This window comes from Adiantum capillus-veneris, chromosome 18 (genome assembly GCF_014529385.1).
Source record: "Adiantum capillus-veneris isolate H3 chromosome 18, ASM1452938v2, whole genome shotgun sequence".
In the NCBI taxonomy this organism is placed as follows: domain Eukaryota; kingdom Viridiplantae; phylum Streptophyta; class Polypodiopsida; order Polypodiales; family Pteridaceae; genus Adiantum; species Adiantum capillus-veneris.
This window is the reverse complement of record NC_140948.1, coordinates 18966621-18989683: the sequence shown is the minus strand read 5'-3', so window position 1 is coordinate 18989683 and position 23063 is coordinate 18966621. Positions and strand designations below refer to the sequence as shown.

At 46.1% G+C, this 23063-nt stretch overlaps 1 protein-coding gene across 1 annotated transcript in view; it reads left to right on the top strand.

Annotated features, from left to right (window-relative positions):
• Positions 1-22639, top strand: part of LOC147435308 (tRNA ligase 1-like) — a 238268-nt gene extending 215629 nt beyond the window's left edge. Inside the window, exons 21-27 of the mRNA XM_086488390.1 lie at positions 3998-4069; positions 4148-4224; positions 4304-4384; positions 4470-4572; positions 4704-4871; positions 4952-5206; positions 21912-22639. Of these exons, the coding sequence (XP_086344516.1) occupies positions 3998-4069; positions 4148-4224; positions 4304-4384; positions 4470-4572; positions 4704-4871; positions 4952-5206; positions 21912-22037 (882 nt within the window). The 3' untranslated portion in view covers positions 22038-22639. The remainder of the gene's footprint in view (positions 1-3997; positions 4070-4147; positions 4225-4303; positions 4385-4469; positions 4573-4703; positions 4872-4951; positions 5207-21911) is intronic.
• Positions 22640-23063: the final 424 nt, after the last annotated feature.

The following is a 23063-nucleotide window of genomic DNA, read 5'->3' as shown; positions in this document are numbered from 1 at the left end:
AGGTCCCCAAATCTTAGCTCCATAAAGCAATGCAGAAGCCACCAAAGTGTCAAAGAGCTAGAGCGTCGTCCGAGGCTTCTGAAACTGAACCTGTGAACACATCCTTTCCAATCTACCCAATGTTGCATGGGCTCTTGTCAATCTGGCGTCTGCTGCCCTCCTCAATGAAAATGCTGGCCCACTAAAAACCACTCCAAGGTAAGTGTAAGCATCTGTATACTCCACTGTCTCCTGGCCGTATGTAAATGCAGACGTTGACCTCGTGATCCTCTGTGGGGTGGTATTAAATACCATTACCTTGGTTTTACCAAGGTAAAACCAAGGTTGACGGACAAACCTATGCAAAGCATCCAAGTGACGTTGCATCCCCTCCGGAGAGTCGGAGATGAACACAATATCATGAGCATATAACAATAGTGGAATCCATGTCCCTGCCAGCTGTGCACCTCTATCACCCTCTCTCTCAATGTAGTGAGAAACCTCATCCCCGTACATCCCCGTACATACCAAATAGAGTAGGAGAGAGCGGGCAGCCCTGCTTCACGCGAATAGTGGAGTGAGCCGGTGCGGATAGACCCTCTGGGGTGCATACATGCCCCACTAATGACCTGTATAATGCCATGACCCCCCAAATGAGCTCTGTGGGTACTCCCATCTGTTGTAATCTGCGCATCAATCTAGCTCTGGGCACTCTGTCAAATGCTTTGCGCAAAACCACAAAGCTACAATAGATCCGTCTCCCACGTGATCTGCCCTCCTCAATGATGGCTCTGAGTGTCAACATATGGTCAAGAGTAGAAAAACCCCTCCTGAACCCTGTCTGCCTGGCTGCGCGTATCCCGTTCCTCTCTGCCCATCTACTTAGCTCTGCTGCTCAAGAATGCATGCGTACAACCGTGCCAATGTGTGTCCAATCATGATAGTGCCATAATTCCGAGGCTCCATAGGGTCTCCCGAATTGAAGATAGGTACAATAGTAGATAGGCTCCAAGTATCAGGCAAGCCCTCAAACATGGCACGGTTAAACATAACTGCTAGAAGCTCTGCTAGTAGATCTCTGGCATGTGTGAAATGCTCAGCCACTAAGCCATCATGATCATATGCTCTCCCAGTCCTCATCCTGTCAATGGCCTTCCTCACCATCTCAGCGCGGTGAAAAAAGCACATGTGTGTGGGCATGCATCGGGGGGGTTGGGAAGGGGGGCTTGCTCAAGAACTGTGTGTAGAGATGATGCGTATTGGCCCCAGGCCTCTATAGAAGTGACGGGGGGGGGGGGGGGGGGGGGGGGGGGGGTGCTCATGAAAGAGCCGCCATGCCTCACGTGAGTCCTGACTCAAGAATAGCTGGTATAGATCCTGCTCTAGGCGAGCCAAAAATGCCCTCTTCTTCCTCCGCACTAGGCGTCAGAAGTCAATCTGTGACTGTCTATGAGTGATGTCCCCCAAAAGCACCTCCCTCTGAAGTCTAGCTCTAGTGTCCCGGCATTCCTCATCATACCAACTGTTCTGGGGCATGCTCCCCGAACGGCATCTCTGCTTAGGCTGGGTATGTGGGTATGCCTCTGCTGCTGCATCATGTAGTGTTTGTGTCAGTATAGTAGTAAGCTCCTCCAGAGGTCGCCCTGGCTCCTCTGTGCACAGGCATCTGTAGATCCCATCTATGTAAACAGAGTCTGTCTCCCACGTGAAGGTGTAGCGAGTAGGGGCTGCTGCCTGTGGCCTGTGTGCTACACTAAACTAAAAAGAGATTGTCAACGACACGAGCATGATCCATTGCCACACCAATAGGTCTGGGTCCAACCGTGAGATCCTGGATACTAGAGATGAGGCTCGGCTGTGCCATGACATAATTAACTGTGCTGGCTCCATGTCTGTGTGGAAAAAGCATGTAAATCCCCTCGTAGCGGGAAATCTCTGTAGGCCATTCAAGATGGCCAATCCATGTGTAGTCCCCATGTCTATCAAGTGCCGTCCGTACTCAGTGTGTTCCCCATCGTGTGATAGTTTGGATAGGCCCGTCTCTGCAACATCCAGCTCTCTCAGCATCTCCTCTGAAGTATTATAAAATATTGTCTGTTGATGGGCAGTCCTAGCATTGAAATCCCCTAGAATGATGATGTCACCATCTCTAGAGAACTGCCATATGTCATCATCCAAAATAGAAAAGGGGGATTGTCCTCTGGGTGGTGCATAAACTAACGTAGTCAGGGGAAAGTAGCAAATAGCAATGTAAAGATATTTGCATGTCTCTGCTCTCAATCTCACCACGTATACCTAGCTTGCTCATCCCTGCGGACTATACGTATCAATGGCTGCAACTCCTCCCTGAATAACACTGCCACTCCTCCTGAGCCCCGCCTTCTGTGCTCTGATCGTGTCTCCTGTCTCCAGGCTGTCTCCCATCTATATCCACTAATGTGAGGCATAGATTGCCCAGGGGCCTGATGTGTCTTAGAGTAGAAGACGATGTCTCTTCCCGTAAAATTATCCTCAAAAGCACCCACATCAAGGCGCATAGATCCATTACAATTCCAGGTGGCAACTTTGAGTGTGGTCCCATAGGTCTCGCACCGTCATGTGGAGCGCCGCTCTACAATCACCACCCGACCATCTTTGTAGAAGGCCGTCTTTCTTTTCTCCGTTGCCGCTTGAATCTCTGGCATTACCTCTCTCATATGCGCAAGCTGTGTGAGAGTGAGGTCATCTCCAAGGAATATGCCCGTTTTCTTTAGTGTAGGACGCCTCTTAAAGAAGTTTTTCTTTGCTTCCATGGATGGGAAACGGATGATTAAAGCTCTCCCTTTAGAAGTCTCCCCATTGCCTTGTGTCTTCTTCCCTACCCTCCATGCCTTTGTATGAGTAGCCTCACTACCCATCATGCGGAGAAGTTCTTCGACTTCCCCTTCCACATCATCTCGGTCTTTTAGATTGGTTACTCTTATATGCAAAGCTCTAGTTTTCCTTCGCTGCTCTTCTTCTAGAGTTATGTTGATGATTGTAGGAGTGGGGATAGATGTGGTTTCTTTCCCTTCCCTTTCTTAGCGACTTCTATCCATTTCTCGGCCTCATCCGCCTTCTTTTGCGTCCTCGTGATCACATCCATCCACGAAGACGTCTTTACCACCTTCTGTTTCTCCTCCTCTTTGATCATCTGTACCTGCTCCTTAATAACCTTGATTTCCTCTATCACCGAGGGCTGGAATTCCCCTTCCTCTAGTCCATTGCTTGCTCTATCAGCAAGCTCTCGCTTGAGGGCTGAGACCTCTTCTATAAGTGCTTGTGAATCCGCCTTAAGTGCTTCCAGCTCTGCGTGCAAGTCCTCTTTCTTCTTCCATTGCACGCCTTCGTTGAGAAACATTTGAAGAAGGTTGGCCTTCTCTTTCTACCATCCCTCCGTATCTGCTTTCCATTCTTTCATCTCCCTTTCCATTTGTGTTATCTGCTTATTTGTAAGCACAAAGGTTGCCTTCGTATGGGGCTTACACGCTGACGAAGCTCTCATTGCCTCCATCAAAAACAAAAACAAAAACACAATCTGCACTTCTGCAAGAGAGGCCAACCCACTATATCCACACTACGCATACACCATGTCCCGCATAATGCATACATATGTTTTCCTCATATTTCTGCAAGAGAGGCCAACCCACTATATCCACACTACGCATACACCATGTCCCACATAATGCATACATACATTTTCCTCATATCATTGCCTCCATCAAAAACAAAAACAGAAACACAATCTACACTTCTGCAAGAGAGGCCAACCCACTATATCCACACTACGCATACACCATGTCCCGCATAATGCATACATGTGTTTTCCTCATATCAATGATACATTTTCTGATTTTCCTTTTCTACTAATTTCTGTCAATGTTGTTCTGTAATTCCCTGCTCGTGAGAATTCTGAAAATTCGGAAAAATCCAGAGAGAGAGAGAGAGAGAGAGAGAGAGAGAGAGGGAGAGAGAGAGAGATGTTTGATGTCAAGTGCAGGGGAATCTTGATAAGAAGTCTCCCAATGCTGGGTATGTCCTGCTGATGTTTTACAATCTATATTCAGGGAAGGTAAAAAAATTGGCAGTGTTCTCCGAGTATTTTATTGTTTTGAACTTTCTGTAGATCATATATAAGAATTTACTTCAGGATCGGAAAGAATTTGAAGACACCTTAAGGGGAGCGTTTGGTTATCTCGTGAAGTTCCCAGTCCTGAAAGCAAACAGGTAATGTTTTCTTTACTGTAGCAACCTTATTTTCTTTCCATCAGCACCAAAATACCCAATCTTCGAACTGTTGATGCAGACCTCCCTTGCCTTCTTCCATTCAAGAAGTCTTGTCTGAAGGCCTGGAGTTATTCAAGCGCCATGCAGGGAAGCACGGAAAGTAAGAGTAAAGACATAACTAGCCCTTGAAACATTTATGATGTCACGCTGTCGTCATTGATTTTTATTGTTCTCTTCATCCTAAGGCTGGACAGCACTAAAGGTAGCTTTTCTCAAAAATGGTCAATGTGGGAAAAACAACTCCGAGAAGTGCTGAACGGGAATGCTGCATACTTCAAAGAAGTTCAGGTGAGCAATTTAACAGTAGGAGAAGCCATCTCACAGATGTTTCCATTCGCAGGGTACATCTGAAACTAATTTCTTTTCAAACTTACAATAGTAAGTGGAGAAAATTTAACTCTTGTTCATGACGGAAAAAGGTTCCTTTTGAGGAGGTATTCCAAAATCTGAGACAACAACTTGTAGCAATTGCCAAGGGGGAAATCTGCATGCAGACCTCAACTGAGGGAGAGGAGCGCTTCTTCAAGAGTATAACATATGCCGCTCTCTCATTGCCAGCCAATGAGATTACCAACACTTTACAACAGGTACTCTGCTTGCTTTAATCTATTGTGGAGCGGTCTCCAGCTCAAGAACCTTATGATATCTGCTGGTTTGGCTCCTTCAGCTAGCAGCAACAAACATGGAACTTGAGAAATACTTTCTTGGTAGAATGGTTATTGTCAATTCTGCCCATGTGACACTGGCACATAAGCATGCACACGGGGTCGCTGCAGTTGCTGCATTCAGCGAAGCCCGCGGTGCAGTTGTGTCTGTCAAGCTTAAAGCTCTACTTTTCTCAAGTAAAATGTGTGCATTGGAAGTGCAAATAATGGAGAACGAGAGAGGCATCTACACAAAAAATGAATGGCCTCATGTGACGGTACGTGGATGGTTGTGCATCACTGCTTTAGTCAATGCTCAAAGGCCTTTCATATTTCTATAAGTTTAACTTTTGACCGTTGTGTTTTTGGACGTTTCACTATTTCATATAAACCTTTGCCCTTACTCTGAATCCTATGATGCTTTGGACGGATTATTTCTTTCCTAAATACACGGCCACCTACTTCAAGGCCAAGGAATTTAGAAAATCCTAAAGTCTCTTGCAATATTTGTCCAATCTGCATATACAAAGTGGGCCTTCCGAGATTTATGTGAGCTTTGTGTGGATGTTCTCTCATTTTCTATTTAGCTCTCTCTCTCTCTCTCTCTCTCTCTCATACAGGTTAGAGATTGAGATCGGGAGACATACTGGTGTTCCCAGGGAGGAGCGAGTCTGCAGAGCCTGCACAGAGGAGGTGGAGAGTGAGGAGCACTTTGTATGTAGATGCAGAGCATACACTGAGATCAGAGGCAGGTATGAGGCCTTATTCAGAGGACAGCCCACTCTCCGAGAGATCATGGACTCTCGAGATCAGAGACAGCTCGGACGTTTCTTACTAGAGATACAGAGCCATCGGGACACACTACTACAGCCACACAGCTACACAAACAGAGGGGAGACAGTCGCAGCTCACAGACTTCTTTCAGAGGATTGCCGCCCCTCCCTCACCAGACACTCAGAGGGGAGTGACACTCCCACAGGCGGAGGTGAGCCGAGCTAGACGACGACCACGAGTCACAGGCTACAGGGGCGCGAGCTCCCACCACCGACAGATCGAGGAGATCCGAGCCCGAGAGCGCCGTGCCACTGAGGAGCGAGTGGCTCAGATGAGGGCCGACCCGACAGCTTTCATCCGGGTAGCCTTGGCACCAGACCCGCCCATGTACCACATCTTACATCCCCCCATTAGTACAGGATGGAGCTAGATAGCTTGATGCATTCTCATGATTGTACTACCTTGAGCATATAGACATGCATATACCCCTAGAGATAGAGCTCCATCCCTCCTCAGATACTCCACTACCTACATTCAGTTCAGTTTTGTATCAGTTTTGTTTCATTCATTTGTCTTTCCGATAGACGGATGACATACACACCATGTACATTTGATTTGTCTCATAGGCCGATTTCGGCCTGACATAGACGTTAAAAATCTTTCTTTCTTTCTCTCTCTCTCTCTCTCTCTCTCTCTCTCTCTCTCTCTCTCTCTCTCTCTCTCTCTCTCTCTCTCTCTACACGCCATGATCTACTAGCAGAGCTTCTAGCATTTATGTTCAATCGTGCCATGTGAGGGCTTGCCTGATACTTGGAGCCTATCTACGATTGTACCTATCTTCAAGTTAGGAGACCCTATGGAGCCTGGGAATTATCGCACTATCATGATTGGACACACACTGGCACGGTTGTATGCATCCATTCTTGAGCAGCAGTTGAGTAGATCGGCAGAGAGGGAAGGAATACGTGCAGATAGGCAGGCAGGGTTCAGGAGAGGCTTCTCTACTCTTGACCATACCTTGACACTCCGGGCCATCATCAAGGAGGGCAGATCTCATGGGAGACGGATTTATTGTAGCTTTGTGGACTTCCGCAAAGCCTTTGACATAGTACCCAGAGCTAGATTGATGCGCAGACGACAGGAGATGAGAGTACCCACAGAGCTCATTTGGGGGATTATGGCATTGTACAGATCAGTAGTTGGGCATGTACGCACCCTTGAGGGACTATCTACACCGGTTCACTCCATTATTGGGGTGAAGCAGTGTTGCCCGCTCTCTCCTACTCTATTCGGTATGTATGTAGATGAGGTTTCTGACTACATTGAGAGTGATGGTGATAGAGGTGCACAGCTGGCAGGGACATGGATCCCACTTTTGTTATATGCTGATGATATTGTGTTGATTTCCCAATCTCCGGAGGGGATGCAATGTCACTTGGATGCTTTGCATAGGTTTGCCCATGAAAGTGGTTTGTCTGTCAACCTTGGTAAAACCAAGGTTATGGTGTTTAATACCACCCCACAGTGGATCAGGAGGTCAGCACCTACATTCACATATGGCCAAGAGACTGTGGAGTACACAGATGCTTACACTTACCTTGAAGTGGTTTTTAGTAGACCGGCATTCTCACTCAGGAGAGCAGCAGAGACCAGATTGACTAGAGCCCGTGCAGCATTGGGTAGATTGGAGAGGATGTGTTCACAGGTTCAGTTTCAAGAGCCTCGGACGAAGCTCTGGCTCTTTGACACCTTGGTGGCTTCTGCGTTGCTCTATGGAGCTGAGATATGGGGACCTTCATTGGATCATCACAGGGGGTCGGGTCACACCGATGGATGGGGGAGCATGGAGAAACCTCTCGTCTCTATGATCTCGCGGCTCATTAGAGCCAAGGCATCAGTACCACATGCCATTATCCGAGCAGAGCTAGCGGCCCCCCCATTAGTGGTTGAGGTGCTCACCAGATCAGTCTCCTTCATACACCGCAAGTGGAAACTTCCTAGAGACAGATATGCTCGCATTGCACTTGAGTCCTCTTGACAGTTAGCCATGCAAGGAGATACAGCATGCTGGTATGGGGAGATGACATCATGGTTTCAGGCGCATGGGTTCAGCACAGACATGTTGCCACCCTTCCAGTACTCATTGGATGCACCATCTCTCACTCTTACACAGTCCGAGATCACCAGGCTCATCCGTCAAGACCTGACCCAGCTAGACACCAGAAGGACATGGATACAGCCGGCACAGGAGCTAGGCACGAAGATTGCTTTCTACAGAGAGCATCTTCTCCAGCTTACGGAGGATGGTTTGTGACGAGACCCAGATACATGGACACCCAATTGTCTCATGGGATAAGATGTGCTATTGGCCAGTTACGCACATCTTCTCACCAGCTGCGGATTGAGTCTGGGAGATACAGCGGAGTACCAGCAGAGGCGAGGACTTGCCCCTTGTGTGACATGGAGCCTGAGACAGAGTTGCACTACACATGCCGCTGCCCCGTCTACTACGAGATACGAGGCCGCTTCCATTGCTTGTTCAGAGAGAGTTTTGGACCACTCTCCAAAGTCATGGGATATGAGGATCGGAGATGCTCGAGCTGCGCAGACACAGAGATAGCCTGATGAGTGGAGAGGCTAGCCAGTGTCAGAGACGGATCACAGATTTCTTTTGGAGCATACATTGGACAGCCGCAGGAGCTACTACCACAGCAGAGCTCACTTTCGTCTCACACCAGAGGCACATTGATCGACCGAGCGAGTGAGCTGGGGAAATCCAGGCGCCCACGACTGCGGAGGACTACACGGCATCGACGGAGGCTTCATCAGAAGATTCGGAGCACCCTGGCCAGGCATGCACGACGCTCGGTCAGACTACTGACCATGGAGGAGATTGATGAGATCTGCCAGCGCCTGATGTTAGATCTCCTGTGATTTAGCTATCCTGGCCAGCTACCCCTTTTGCTTAGTTCACATCGACCAGTCTAGGATCCCATACTATTTTTTTGTTTTGTTTTGTTATGTTGTTAGTTTGTTGCTTTGACTTTGTATCAGATCCACCACATTGTAACTTTCTAGTCTCATAGGTCACTTTGGCCTTTTGAAGACGTTAATATAACATTTCATTTCATCTCTCTCTCTCTCTCTCTCTCTCTCTCTCTCTCTCTCTCTCTCTCTCTCTCTCTCTCTCTCTCTCTCTCTCTCTCTAACATTGGCAGACCAGTGGACGGTATACCCTGTGGGCATAGTGAAAAGGTGCCTCTACAAGTACAAGATTTCACTTTTAGTTTGGATTTTGTTGTGGTTCGTCTTCCACGAGTGGAGGGCGGATTTCCCTTGCTCATAGGTAGACCATGGCTGTGACACACTAAAGCACTTCATAATTGGGGAAACGATGCCATATGGAAGACAGGATACAATAAAAACAATGTTGATTTCAAGCTTGATGAATTACCTAATCATGATATCTATCTGCTGGATTGCCATCTCCCCTCACTACCCCCCTTCCCTCCTCGCCCTTACTCACACCCTCTCGCCCCCATCTACCCCCTATCTCCTCGACCCTACCCTCCCCCTCACACTCACTTGCCCCCTACCCACCCCTCATCCCCCTACCCACTCACCCTCGTCCCTACACTCTTTCCCTCTTCCCCCCCACCCACCCCTCGTCCCCCCCACCCCCCTCGTCCCTATCTAATCCCCCCTCGCCCCTATCTAGCCTAACTTCCCCCCTCCCCAACCCTCCCAACCTCAGCCTCAGCCTGATCACCCCCCACCCGCTAATCCGCCCCTTAGCAAGCTGCATAACGGTCCCTCCTATTCCTCAATCTGACTTCCCTGCACTTCAGAAGACTTTTGGACTGGGTTGGTGAAGAGCCTTTTGGCTGTTTCCTTGTGGCTTTCAAACATTCACCTTGTTGCCATCCGTTGCTGTTAATGCTTTTCGTTTTGCCATCACGATGGAGCTGAACCTTATTTGCGGTGTTACTTGAGCTTCTGGTCATCCCTCTTTTCGAGAAGAGTGCTGTTGCAGAAAGTGTTGCAAGGTTCAAGCATGGACCAGGTCATTTTCCTCTCACTATGGTTATGGAGATAAAAATGCTCTGGATCCAAACCTAGCATATCTCTTTGTTGTAGAGCCTCATTCTGTTTTGCCAATTGGGATTCTTGGACTATGCAATCATATTGGGTTCCTACCTATTCAAAGGCTTAAGGCGTTTCCAAGCAGTGCAGTGTTTCTAACTCCACTTTTGAGGCATGTAAGCTCATGGTTGGGCCTAGCACTTGCTTCAAGAAAGACGTACAGATGCGGAACCTAGTGGTTTTCTTTCACAGTTTTTCAATATTTCCTCTCACCGAGACGGTGAGCGATCTTGTGGCGGGCAACCTGTAGCAGGCTACAGTGTCACTTTCACAGGACACACAGTTAGTACAGTTGGTCTAGTCCGTTCACACTGAACGGACTCTCTGGACTGGTAGTGACACGTGGCAGGAATACGAACGGTGGTCTAGTGGACATCGTGGCTAGGTCACCACCACCACTCAGTTTGGAGATAGACTTAGGTGGCTGACATTTATGAGCCGTTGGTGGATCTTCTTCATAGAGGGTCCAGCGTCGTCGTCTAGAGTGGCTAGTCTATACACACAGCACGTCTGCACCATCCTTGCACATCTGAGCCTCGACACCCCCCATTGTACCCGTGTGTTCTGGGCTGGAGCTAAGTGCGCTGCCACGCCAGAGTCTGTATTGGTTCTTTGAGATAGTCAAGTCCATATGTTTTGCTGTGTCTCTGTGTTGATCAACTGTTATCTATTGTTTCCTTTGTTTTCATTCTGTTTTGAGTGAGATGTCACGCACATTGCACTGAGGAGCACCCACTGTAGAGAGGACGACACACTATCCGCGCTACAGATACCATCCATTGCAAACAAATTTCAAACAGGATCACCAAACAAGTTCTCAAACAAAATTTAAACTTTTAAAAAAAAACAATCTCGACATCAGCCGAGCTCGAAAAGTAGATTGTCTTGCCATCCTGAAACTTGCACCAAAAATTAGGGTAAGATTCCTTCCATAAGGTCGTAGCCGAGCACGGCATGGTCCATCAACTCTTGGACAGACAATGTTCTTCTAGTGGCGATGGTAGTCCCAAATCATAGCAGTCATACTGGACCTCCAAGGTTATCAACAAGAGGCACCTACTTAGAGATGTAAAGAAATTTTAAGTTATATTCTACTAGGGTTTCCATGGCAAGCATTTCAGGATACCTGTCACAAAGTGATGACGTGGCTACCGACAGCAGAAACCCTAATTTTTGCCAAAAACCCTAATTTTGCAGAAACCCTAATTTTTGGAAACCCTAACCCTAACTGCTGGCTGAAAAACCCTAAGAGCCGTCGCAAATGCCACGTAGCAGCAGCGTACTGATTTTTCCGGAAATCACTATGATGGGAAGAAGCTCCGATGCAATTTCTGGCTGCTTTTGGCTACGCAAGAAATTCGAGAGAGAGAAAGGTTGATTTGCTTTATTTTTTTGCTCTCATTGAGAGAGAGAGAAACTGCTTTTGACTGAAAGCTTTTGGGGCTCTGCTTTTGGGCATCCCTCGTAATCTTTTTATACGTGGTGAGGGACTCACTCTACAGAGCATCTGGACGCAGAGTCTGAGAGTGAAACCCTAACCGCTCTCTTGTACTTTGACATTGATTTAATTCATAAAGAAATACCGAAAGGGGCTTGCGTCTCTGGGGCCAATATCTCTAGGCACGGAACTCCGCCGGGCCAGTGCAAATCTATTGTGATCTGCGAATTGTTTTGAAGTGGTTATTTGGTGGTGTCGTGATTGATTCTTGACTTGGAGTGTCCAAGTCTGTTACAGTGGTATCAGAGCGCGGCTGATTTCTCTTCTACGGGAAATCCGATCCCCAAAAAAATTTTCCGCGACACCTATTGCTTCACGCAAGGATCAGTTGACTCCCTCTGCATCTAGAGATGCGAGCAAGGATCACAACGAACATTCCGGCAGAGAGTATGGCCCGCCTCGGCCTCCTCAGGCGAAGCGACGAGAGATCGCAATTGATTGGCGATGCAACGAAGATGATGCTCAATTTTGCGGAGGATCCAAAATTTGCAAAGTGAGACTTCTTTTCAGGAAGTGCACGCAGTGGCAGAAAACCAGTACACCACCCCAGAAACCCGCTCCCAAGAAACCTTCTGCTCACAAGAAAAATTCAGAGAAGGAATTAGAAGAGGTGGTTGATGCACGGATTGCTCAGCTTTTTGACACGCAAAGGAAAGCCAAAAAGCACTGCAAAAAGCAGAAGAAAGGCGCTGACTTCCTGGGTTATTTGGGTCGTCAGTCGACCTTTGACAAAGCAAAGAAACAGAAGAAGCGTGTTCACTTTGAATGAGTACCCAATTCTTCTTCTTCTTCTTCTTCTTCTTCTTCTTCTGACAGTTCTTCTAGCTCTTCAGATTTGAGCAAAGAAGACAGAAAAGGTAAAAAGCAAAGCAAGAAACAACGCTTCGGAAAGGGCAAGAAAAAGGCAAAGAAGGCTAAATCTCGCCCAGGGACTGACAGTTCTACTGAGGACTCGTCTACAGACAGCTCAGATTCCAATGACGGAAACTTTTATGCAAACAAGAAGAATTTTTATAAAGCCAACCAGTATGACTTTCTGGAAGATAAAAGCAAGAAAGTCCGAGAGTAGGAAGGTGGCCACTCGATCAAGTTTGATACTTTTTCAAGATACTCAGATGCTTCGAAGGCTTTTTCTTTTATACAGCAGTTTGACATGGCTTTCGCGGGAGGACGCTATTCAGAGCACTCCAAGATTCGGAGAGCTGCCTCTTACTTTAAGAGGAATGCTCGCACTTGGTGGTCCACGCTTCTTTTAAACAAGACTGCGCCAGTTAAATGGCTGAAATTTAAGAAGCTTTTTATTTGTTCTTGGTTGACACAAGAGTATGAACGAGATATACGAGCTGCTTGGAACCATCTTGGGATGACCAAGAAAGATACAATAAATGCCTACTGTGAGAGATTCTGGAGCTCTTTTTCTACCCGCCTCTTCATTCAAGAAGATCTCGTTCAGAGAACAGATTGAGCGGTTCACCTTGGGTCCACCTACAAAGATCCGAGATCACTGCTTGGAGCAGAAGTTAGCTTCTATTCAGGAGTTGATGAGTCATGCGAAGCGGGGTTTTGCCATTCACTCTGGCAGTCTGACCTACCCCCACAGTTGAGGCCATGACTCAACGAGCCGAACAGACTTCTGGGAATGAAAGTAGAAAGAAAAAGAGCAACCCAGAGAAAAAGGATGCACGACCCAAGCTTACTCCTCACGAGCGAGCTCGATTCAACAAGGAGGTGAAGTGCTTTGGATGCGGGGAACATGGACATATCTCCGCGAAGTGCCCTAAAACGGCACAGAAAGAACAAAATGATAAGGACGACGACAGGCCTGAGAGTCCGAGAGCAGCTGAGGAACGTGGATGAAAAGGCAAGATGAAAACAGGACTGGTTCCAGATTGTATGGGTATCGATCCCGACACCATGGACAAGAGTACAGAACTTTGTCGAGCATGGGGCAAAGTGAAAGATCAAGAGGCCCTGATTTTCTTAGATGGAGGAGCCAAGGCCAACTTCATTTCACCGGAATTGGCGGCGCGGCTCTATATTACTTCCGATCGGATGGGACCACTTGCGGAGGCAGTTCTAGCAGCACCCGGCAGGGACATAGCCATTACACCTGTCATTGGCAAACTTTGGTTGCATTGTCAGGGGTATTGGGGCATGAGGACTTCTTCATAATGCCTTTGGAGGGTTGTGATGTTCTCTTAGGGATTCCTTGGTACCACAATTCTTTCTATCTTTTGTGGTGCGTATGCCCTATCAACTACCTCATTTTTGTGCTAATTTTTCCAATTTAATGCTTCTTTTAGTGCTAGGCTTCATTATGGCTGAGTCTGCCCTTGATCTCCGGAGTCATTACAGAAACTCAATACGTTGAACTTTGTGTTGATGTATGCTAGTGTGTGTGTGTGTGGTGTTGTGTTTGGGAGCATATGTTAGTACCTAGTTCTACACCCACTATTGGGCAGACGACGTTAGTGGGGATGTCGTGGTATTTAGTCAATACTATGCATGATGGAGCTGATGGTTATATTGTCTTGTGGGTGACTACCATGGGTCTATACCTTGCACTTTCCTTTATGGGTGAATCTGGGCTTATCCTGGATTCATCTAGGTATATTCCTTGGTACCACAAGAACAACGCCGTGGTCGATTATCGAGCGAGAAAAGCGACTTTGACTACAAAAAAGGGCAGAACAATTGTACTTGATATTAAACTGAAGGGCGAGTTTGTCCCTATTGTATCGGCTTCGGCCATTTCAAAATTAATGAAATCCAGTCTGTTTGTTTACTCGATCTTTTTGAAAGAATTGAGCGATAAGGATAGGACAAATATGTCTAAACTTGATAAAGAACGCCAAGATTAATGCAAAGAAAAGTGAATTTTTCCTACCAGAGATACACTTATGGGACATCATGTCTCAGCAGCAGGAGTACAAATGGATCCGGCCAAGATAGAGACTATACGTGTTTGGCCCGATTTGAAGAATGTCCATAAAGTTAGAAGCTTCTTGGGACTGTGTTCATACTACAGGCGGTTCATTCAAAAGTTTGCAGAGGTTGCTTCCCCTTTGCATATCTTGACACAGAAAGGAGTCCCTTTCTCATGGGGATCCATAGAGGTGACTGCCTTTCAGACATTGAAAGAGAAATTGACTACGGGACCAGTTTTGACTTTGCCGGACTTGCAGAAGTCATTTGAAGTATATTGTGATGCTTGTGGTCGTAGTCTGGGTGTGGTCTTGATGCAAGAAGGCCATGTCATTGCTTACGAGAGCCAATTGCTCTCTAGGCCGGAGATGACATCACAGATTTATGAGAAAGAGCTTTTGGCGGTTATCCATGCTCTTACTCAATGGCGGCATTACCTACTCGGAGCGGATTTTATTGTCTTTACAGACCATCAGAGTTTGCGCTACTTCTTGTCACAGAAGCAGCTTTCGGAAAAGCAGATGTGGTGGGCGAACATCTTGTCAGAGTTTCACTTCCAGATTGTCCATGTGCAGGGACAGAAGAATGTGGTGGCAGATGCTTTGTCTCGGAAGCCGTTGGTTCTGGCTATTTCCGCGATACATCATAGGAGCTTCGAAGATATGGTCGATCAGTATGCCACATACAGATTTTGCAAATATTTTCACACGGATACGGATGGGGAGACAGGAGCTGGATACTCCCTTCGAGAAGGCTACTTGATGAGAAAGACTATGGTGTGCGTTACACAGCCGTTGAGGGAAAAGGTTATGACCGAATGCCATTGTCCACCTTTTACGGGTCACCGCGGCATTGCTACCACCATGAAGGGGGTAGAGAGATACTTCTTTTGGCCGAGACTCAAAAAGGATGTGGAAGAGTTTGTGCGTAGTTGCTTAGTATGCCAGAAGGTCAAGTTTGACAGGCGTAAGGCACATGGCTTGTTACAGCCTTTACCCATACCCACCCGCCCCTGCGAAAGTATAGTGACGGATTGCATTTTTGATCTCTCGAGAACACAGAGTGGTCACGATGGTATCTGGACTGTTATTGACAGATTTAGCAAACAGGCTCATTTCATTCCAATGAAGAAAACAGTCAAGCCGGATCACTTAGCGAGACTATTTGTGGCCCAGATCTTCACATTACATGGCATGCATGAGACGATTGTCTCCGATAGAGACCCCATATTTACGAGTTTGTTTTGGAAGGCAATTTGGAAGAACATTGGCACGCGGTTGCAATTCTCATCATCGTTCCACCCGCAGACTGATGGGCAATCTGAGATTGCAAATTCAGTGGTTCTAGATTTATTGAAGTCTTATATCTCTGATCAGAAGACTCAATGGGAAAAGTACTTACCTTTGGTGGAATTTGCCTACAATAACACGATACACTCTTCGACGGGGAAGGCGCCATTTGAGATTGTTGAAGGTGCTGCGAAGGTTCACCCTTTCTAAGCACGAAAGATAAGGTCTTTTGAATAGATTTTGGCACATAAGGATACGAAGACTAAAGGTAAAGTCCGAAGGCGGTTCTTGGTTAAGTTCAAGAACTATCCTGCATTGTATGCGAAGTGGATGGAGGAGGAGGACCTAGCAGATACTCCTCAGATTGTGAAACTTTACCTCGATGCTTTTGGTTTAGGATAGCCTACTCCAAACAGAACCCAGAATTCAGCTTGGCCGGAGATCTGGTGCAGTGGGATGCACAAGAGGGGAGTCACTCCGCTCCATTATCAACAGATGCCTTGATTTAGATACTAGAGTCATTGATGTCTCTTTGAGCTTTAGGGATACTGAAAGCTGACAGTATTCTATTGTATGACTTTATGAAATGGAATTCCTGATTACGATACTGATTTGTTCTTGACTTCTTTTAAGTGCAAGAACTAATAGACGAAATGACTGCAGCATTTTGGTCTGATTGATCTCGAATAGACATGGTTGCAATAGGGGTTAGTCAATCGGACATCGATGAGGTCCCAATTGGACCTAGATGCGATTGCTAGCTACATTGCCGATAAATCATGCTCTAAGATCCGAATGAATGTTGAATGTCATGTGATGTCCTGTGATGTCTAGTGATGTCGTGTGTTGTGACTGTCGATTTGGTACATGTGCTAGATGTGTGTTCCTAGTACGTAGGTACTAAGAGTCAGTGTCTGCTAAGACGGTTTATGGCTTCTGTCGGTTTTGCAGGTGTAATCGTGGTCGATTACAATGCTTTCAAGAGGGGGGTATGTCACAAAGTGATGACGTGGCTACCGACAGTAGAAACCCTAATATCTGCCAAAAACCCTAATTTTGCAGAAACCCTAATTTTTGGAAACCCTAACCCTAACTGCTGGCTGAAACCCTAAGTGGCTGAAAAACCCTAAGAGCTGGTGCATGTGGCACGTGGCAGCAATGTATGGACTTTTCCGGAAATCATGGAGATGGGAAAAAGCCCCTAGCGACGCAGTTTCTGGCTGCTTTTGGCTACGCAAGAAATTGGAGAGAGAGAAAGGGTTGATTTGCTTTATTTTTTTGCTCTCATTGAGAGAGAGAGAGAGAAACTGCTTTTGACTGAAAGCTTTTGGGGCTCTGCTTTTGGGCATCCCTTGTAATCTTTTTATACGTGGTGAGGGCCTCACTATGCAGAGCATCTGGACGCATAGTCTAAGAGTGAAACCCTAACCGCTCTCTTGTACTTTGACATTGATTTAATTCATAAAGAAATACCGAAACGGACGCCAATCTTTGGGGCCAATATCTCTAGGCACGGAACTCCGCCGGGCCAGTGCAAATCTTTTGTGATCTGAGATTTGTTTTGAAGTGGTTATTTGGTGCTGTCGTGATTGATTCTTGACTTGGAGTGTTCAAGTCTGTTACAATACCCCACTCTGCCAGAAGTTGCACTCCGAAGGAAGATGTCAGAAACCATATAACTTCGGGCAAATTTTTTTTCTTGAAAGCTTGCCAAGTACTTGGAGTATGCTGCTTGGTAGCTATCAACATCTACATGGCACTGCCTCTGAGAAAAACAACGGCTCGAAACAAATCTGAATCCTTCTCTTGCAAGTGATCTTAATTGGATTATGCCGTGTAAGACATGAGCGGCGAAGACGGGAGCGCGCCCGATGCGCGATGAAGTAAGGGTGGGAGTGGCTAATAAGTCCAATAGCTTTTGTCTGCTCTTTTGTAGGACCGGTATGCTTTGAGAAAAGCACACGCCTGATGCTCTGATACCATTGTCACACGACGGGTACCACGTGCCAATAGAAAAGAACAGACTGAACAGACTTTTAGCACTTCAATAACAATTGAGCTAAAAGAGAGAGACGACATGCGACACGGAGTGGCAGAATTCCACCCCAGAGAGTATTGGCCCCAAACCTTGGCGCCCCTTTCGGTATTTCTTTATATTGCATCAACACAGTACAAGCCGGTACTCCAGACTCTGCACCTTCTCCAAGAAGCATGCCAAAGAATGAGCCCTAGCCTCATATTTAAAGGCCCTTGACCTAAAAAGCAGCTACAGTGAAAAGCCTTCAAAACTCAAAAGCTTCTGGTTCAAAAGCAATGCCAAAAAGCTGCCAGTGTAATTTACAAAAATCTATGCAGCTGCCACGTTAGCAGCCAAGCTCAAATTGCGGAAATCCGTACAGTTTGCCACATCATTAGCCAGGTTTAATTTTCGAAAATCTGCCACATCATCAGCAGCTACGCAATTTCTTTTATTTCCTTTATGTCACTTGGGGCCCCATCGAACGGGGTCCCCATAAGTTGGTAGGACTTCTTCTTCGGTTACTTGTTCTTCTTAAGGTTTAGGCCCCTCGGCCGGCATCTGCAAGTTGGCTCCATTTTCGAGGCTTTGACACGTCAACAGTATGTGACACGTGGCCCGATCTTCTGGTGTAATCTTCTATTGGCACGTGAAGCTTACAGCAGAAGATCAGGACTGCTCTACTGCAGCACAGGGGACGCTTAGTCAAAGTACTTACCATGAAGAACATCAACGAGATTTGCCAGCAACCGGTGCTGGACATCCTGGGACATTGACGACGACGATGATGATAATTATGTTTTTACCCTCCTGATTGCTCGGGAGATTGTATCTTTGGTTTTGCTAGAGAGCTCCTAGTTTACCCCCTCATAGTGTACTTCAGCTCTATGTTAGCTTTTTTGCTTTTAGTTTCAGTTTCTCTTAGTTTCTTCCAGATATTTTATCAGATTTTTTCGAGATGTACCTTTTTGGTCTCATAGGTCATTTTGGCCTTTTGAAGACGTTAATATAACATTATCATCTCTCTCTCTCTCTCTCTCTCTCTCTCTCTCTCTCTCTCTCTCTCTCTCTCTCTCTCTCTCACATCAGAAATGTCTTGGACTATATCTACTTGAGTTACACAGACATAGAGACACTTTACTTGGGAGAGCTAGAGAGAGACAGTCCCAGAGACAGATTGCAGATTTCTTTTCACTAGATATGGGACAGCCAGAGGAGCAACCACCACCGCAGAGCTCGGCCCAGGCTCACTCGACCACTACTGGCACTCTTATCGACCAGGCACTAGAGCTACGGAGATCCAAACGACCATGACTGAGGAGAGAAGCTACACAGCATAGACAGAGACTACAACAGAGGATTTGAGTTATACTCTCTCGACACCTTGAATGCAAATGAGGATGGATCCTCACCATTTCTCCACCCCCCATTTTGTCATTGTTTCACATTCACATAGGTCCAGCTTGTAGCAGTAGTATTATGTTCTAGTTTCTTTTGTACCCATACATGGTATCCAATTCACTATTTTGTAACAAATTGGTCTCATAGGTCAGTACAAAATTGGTGATAGAGGGGCACAAGGTGGTAAGGTACGTAAGGTACAGTACGTATTCGGTACGACCTGTACGTAGTACCGAATGGATAGAGTTGTTAGGTACGTAAAATTCGTAGGTTTTAAAAAAAAAAAGCCAAAAACCTACTGCACGGTATGTACTTGATAAAAAATTCATAAGTATCACTCCAAGGATGTTAGTTCACTATTCTACAAACCAAGGCAAAGCTTTCATACGAGTTCCTGATCGTACTTGCCCTCATATATTCACCACTGCAATGACATTCGTGTGTGCTCTACAGATGCAAGTTGTGTCGAATTGTCTACAAAATTAGGCATTGGGATAAGGCTAAGGAAGGGCAAACCAAAAATTGCCGACGCAATAGAGTTTATTTCCGCACATTACCCACAGCACCGCCCCCCCCCCCCCCCCCCCCCCCCAAAGGGAAAAAACACACACACACACACACATACAGTAGGAATCCTATAGAGATGGCTTTCTATAGAGAGCATCTTCTCCAACTAACAAAGGATGGATATGTGATCAGACCGGCCTATATGGACACTCATTTATCCTATGGGATACGATGTGCCATTGGTCAGATGTGCACATCATCTCATCAGCTAGAGATTGAGACTGGTAGATTTAGAAGAGTACCAGTAGAAGCCAGGATATGCCAGTTGTGTCATATAGAGCCAGAGACAAAGTTACATCACATTTGTCATTGTCCGGTATACTATGAGATACGAGGCCGCTTTCACTGTCTATTCAAAGAGGGCTTTGGACCGTTGGCTAGAGTCATGAGATATCAGAATCAGAGATGCCTTGGGTTGTGTTTGCTAGAGCTGCGCAGACACACGGAGAGTCTCTAGAGGAGACCATGCAGTGGGAGACATTCACAGAGGGAGATCACTGACTTCTTTAAAGCAAGGACTCAGCAGTTGGCTGAGCATGCTTCACAGCAGATTTCAGTGCCCACTTCTACCAGAGGTATATTATTGGACAGAGCCATTGAGCTTGGGAGAGCTAGACGCCCACGTCTATGGGCGCGACCACGACATCGCGAAGGCTCCATCAGAGAATTAGGATTATTCTAGCACGACATGGGAAACGCCCAGTACAACTATTTACATAGGCAAACATTTGAAGCTCTTCAGTGACCGATGCAATACTTTCTCGGACAACACCCGATGCCGGGCATTCTCGGGCATTGATGATGACAATGATGATGATTTCAATCTGACGATTTTAATCTTTCACCTTATCTCGTTTTATTTATTTTATTTTTGTACCCAGACATTGGACAAGGATTGTATCAATTTGACGTTTAATATAACATTTTATTTCATTTCATTCTCTCTCTCTCTCTCTCTCTCTCTCTCTCTCTCTCTCTCTCTCTCTCTCTCTCTCTCATTCGAGCAGAGCTAGCTGCCCCCCCCATGGAGATTGAGGCGCTTACCAGATCAGTGTCCTTTGTGCACAGCCTATGGGATGCTACTAGAGACAGATATGCTAGACTGGCCCTTGAGTCTTCCAGACAGTTAGCTCTACAGGGGGACACTTCATGCTGGTATGCACAGATGACTTCATGGTTTCAGACGCATGGCTTCACCATGGACAGGTTGCCCCCTTTCCAGTATTCTCTTCAGGCACCCTCGCTGTCTCTTACACGGGTGGAGATCACTAGACTCATTCGTCAGGACCTGATCCAGCTCGACACCAGGAGGACATGGATAGAGCCGCCTCAGGAGTTGAGCACGAAGATGGCTTTCTATAGAGAGCATCTTCTCCACCTCACAGGAGATGGGTTTGTGATTCGACCCAGCTACATGGACACACATATGTCTCATGGTTTGCGTTGTGCCATTGGTCAGATACGCACATCCTCACATCAGCTCGACATTGAGACTGGTAGATTCAGAGGGATACCAGCAGACAGCAGGATATGCCGATTATGCCAGAGAGAGCCAGAGACAGAGTTGCACTACATATGTCATTGCACAGTGTTCTATGAGATACGGGGGCGTTTCCACTGCTTATTCAGAGAGGGTTTTGGTCCTCTATCTAGGGTCATGAGTTATGAGGATCAGAGATGTCTTGGACTATATCTACTTGAGTTACACAGGTATAGAGACACTTTACTGGGGAGAGCTAGAGAGAGGCAGTCCCAGAGACACATTACAGATTTCTTTTCACTAGATATGGGACAGCCAGAGGAGCAGCCACCACTGCAGAGCTCGTCCCACACTCATTCGACCACTACTGGCACTCTCATCGACCGAGCATTGGAGCTACAGAGATACAGACGACCGCGACTGAGGAGAGGAGCTACACAGCATCGACGGAGACTACAACAGAAGATTCGAGCCATACTCTCTCGACATCCAGAGTGCAGATGAGGATGGATCCTCACCATTTCTTCCATCTTTGTTTCACACACTGTTACATCCAGTTTACCGGGTACCTATTGTATCAGCTGCTACACCCACGTAGTTTTAGATTGTAGTAGTAGTAGTAGTATTTTGTTCCACTTCTAGTTCTTTTCTAGTTCTTTTGTACCCAGACATGGTATTAGATTCACTATTTTGTAACTGATTGGTCTCATAGGTCATTTTGGCCTTTTGAAGACGTTAATATAACATTTCATTTCATTTCATTTCTCTCTCTCATCTTTTTGTCTTTTCCTTTGTCCGTGTATTGAAACTGAAATGCTTTATTATTTAAATAGGAGAGCGAGAGTGTGCACATGTGATATGACCTTGTGTATCTTTTGACTTGTTACAGGTGTGGACAGCGCAAGGCACCAAAGCCAAGGAGGCCAACCTTCTTCCACAGATGGTTACGAGAGGTCATGCATCCCATGTGGATTTCACGCCTGTTATAGTTTCTGGGGTGGTAGAGCTTCTATAAAACATCTGATGCTACCCTCGTTTGCACCTGCGTTTTTTACGTCTCAACTGCTACAATTTGGGTTGGAAGAATTCGAGTTACATCAGAAGAAGCCACATGCAAATTTCTTGAGCTCAAATGTCGTGTGTGCATTTTTTTGTTTTCACCTTGCAGAGGGGCTTTTGCCATCTACAGAAGGCAACAGAGAATTGCCACAAGAAGAGGGAGAGTTTTTGGGTGCGTTGTTTTCAGCCTCTTCAACCTAAGGGACCATTAGGAATCTTCCCATTTGAATAGGAATCTTCCCATTTGAAAGAAAATTTGTAACTGGCATCCCTTATGAAGGGTTTGGCCATTCTAGTTGAAGCAAGAGAAAATTTCCCAGTGAGCCGACATAAGGAAGGACAGTACTTGAGTGCATTTCTTTAAGCCTCTGTGAGGGCCATGAATACTTTGTGTCCTTGAATGATGTACCACAGTTCTTATTAACACCAGATAATGTACCACAGTTCGCCGCATATATACTCTAATCAATCATATTGAGCATGTATAGTCAGTTTGGAAAATGTAAATACTGGCTGAGCATAAAATTTTCTCGTGGAGTAAGTTTTTTTCCTTTACCATACTGAGTGTTTTTCAAGTCAGTCAATTGTGCTTTCTTAAAAGTTTCTACATTCTTCTTTCCTTTTACCAAGCTAACAGTGTTTTTCAAGTCAGTCAAGTGTTCCTCATGGAAACTATGGCTCAATGCCTACATAACAGGACAAAGTTCAGGAATCCAATGTTTGCTGTTAATGTAGGCGCTAGAAAACTGGTTGACATATTGCCACCAGAATTCATTTCTTTTAAAACCCCAATTGAAAATAGTTAGTTTGAGGAGTCCCTTGTAGAGAGTAGGGTGCAAGTATGCACTCATCTTGGGTAAACATTAGAACATGATGGTCCGTAAAAGTGTCATCCAATGTTGTGCATGTTTGCCGCCATGATTATGCACTGTGGGCATAAGGTTCTATTTCCACATTTGAATATTTACTGAATGTTGTGATT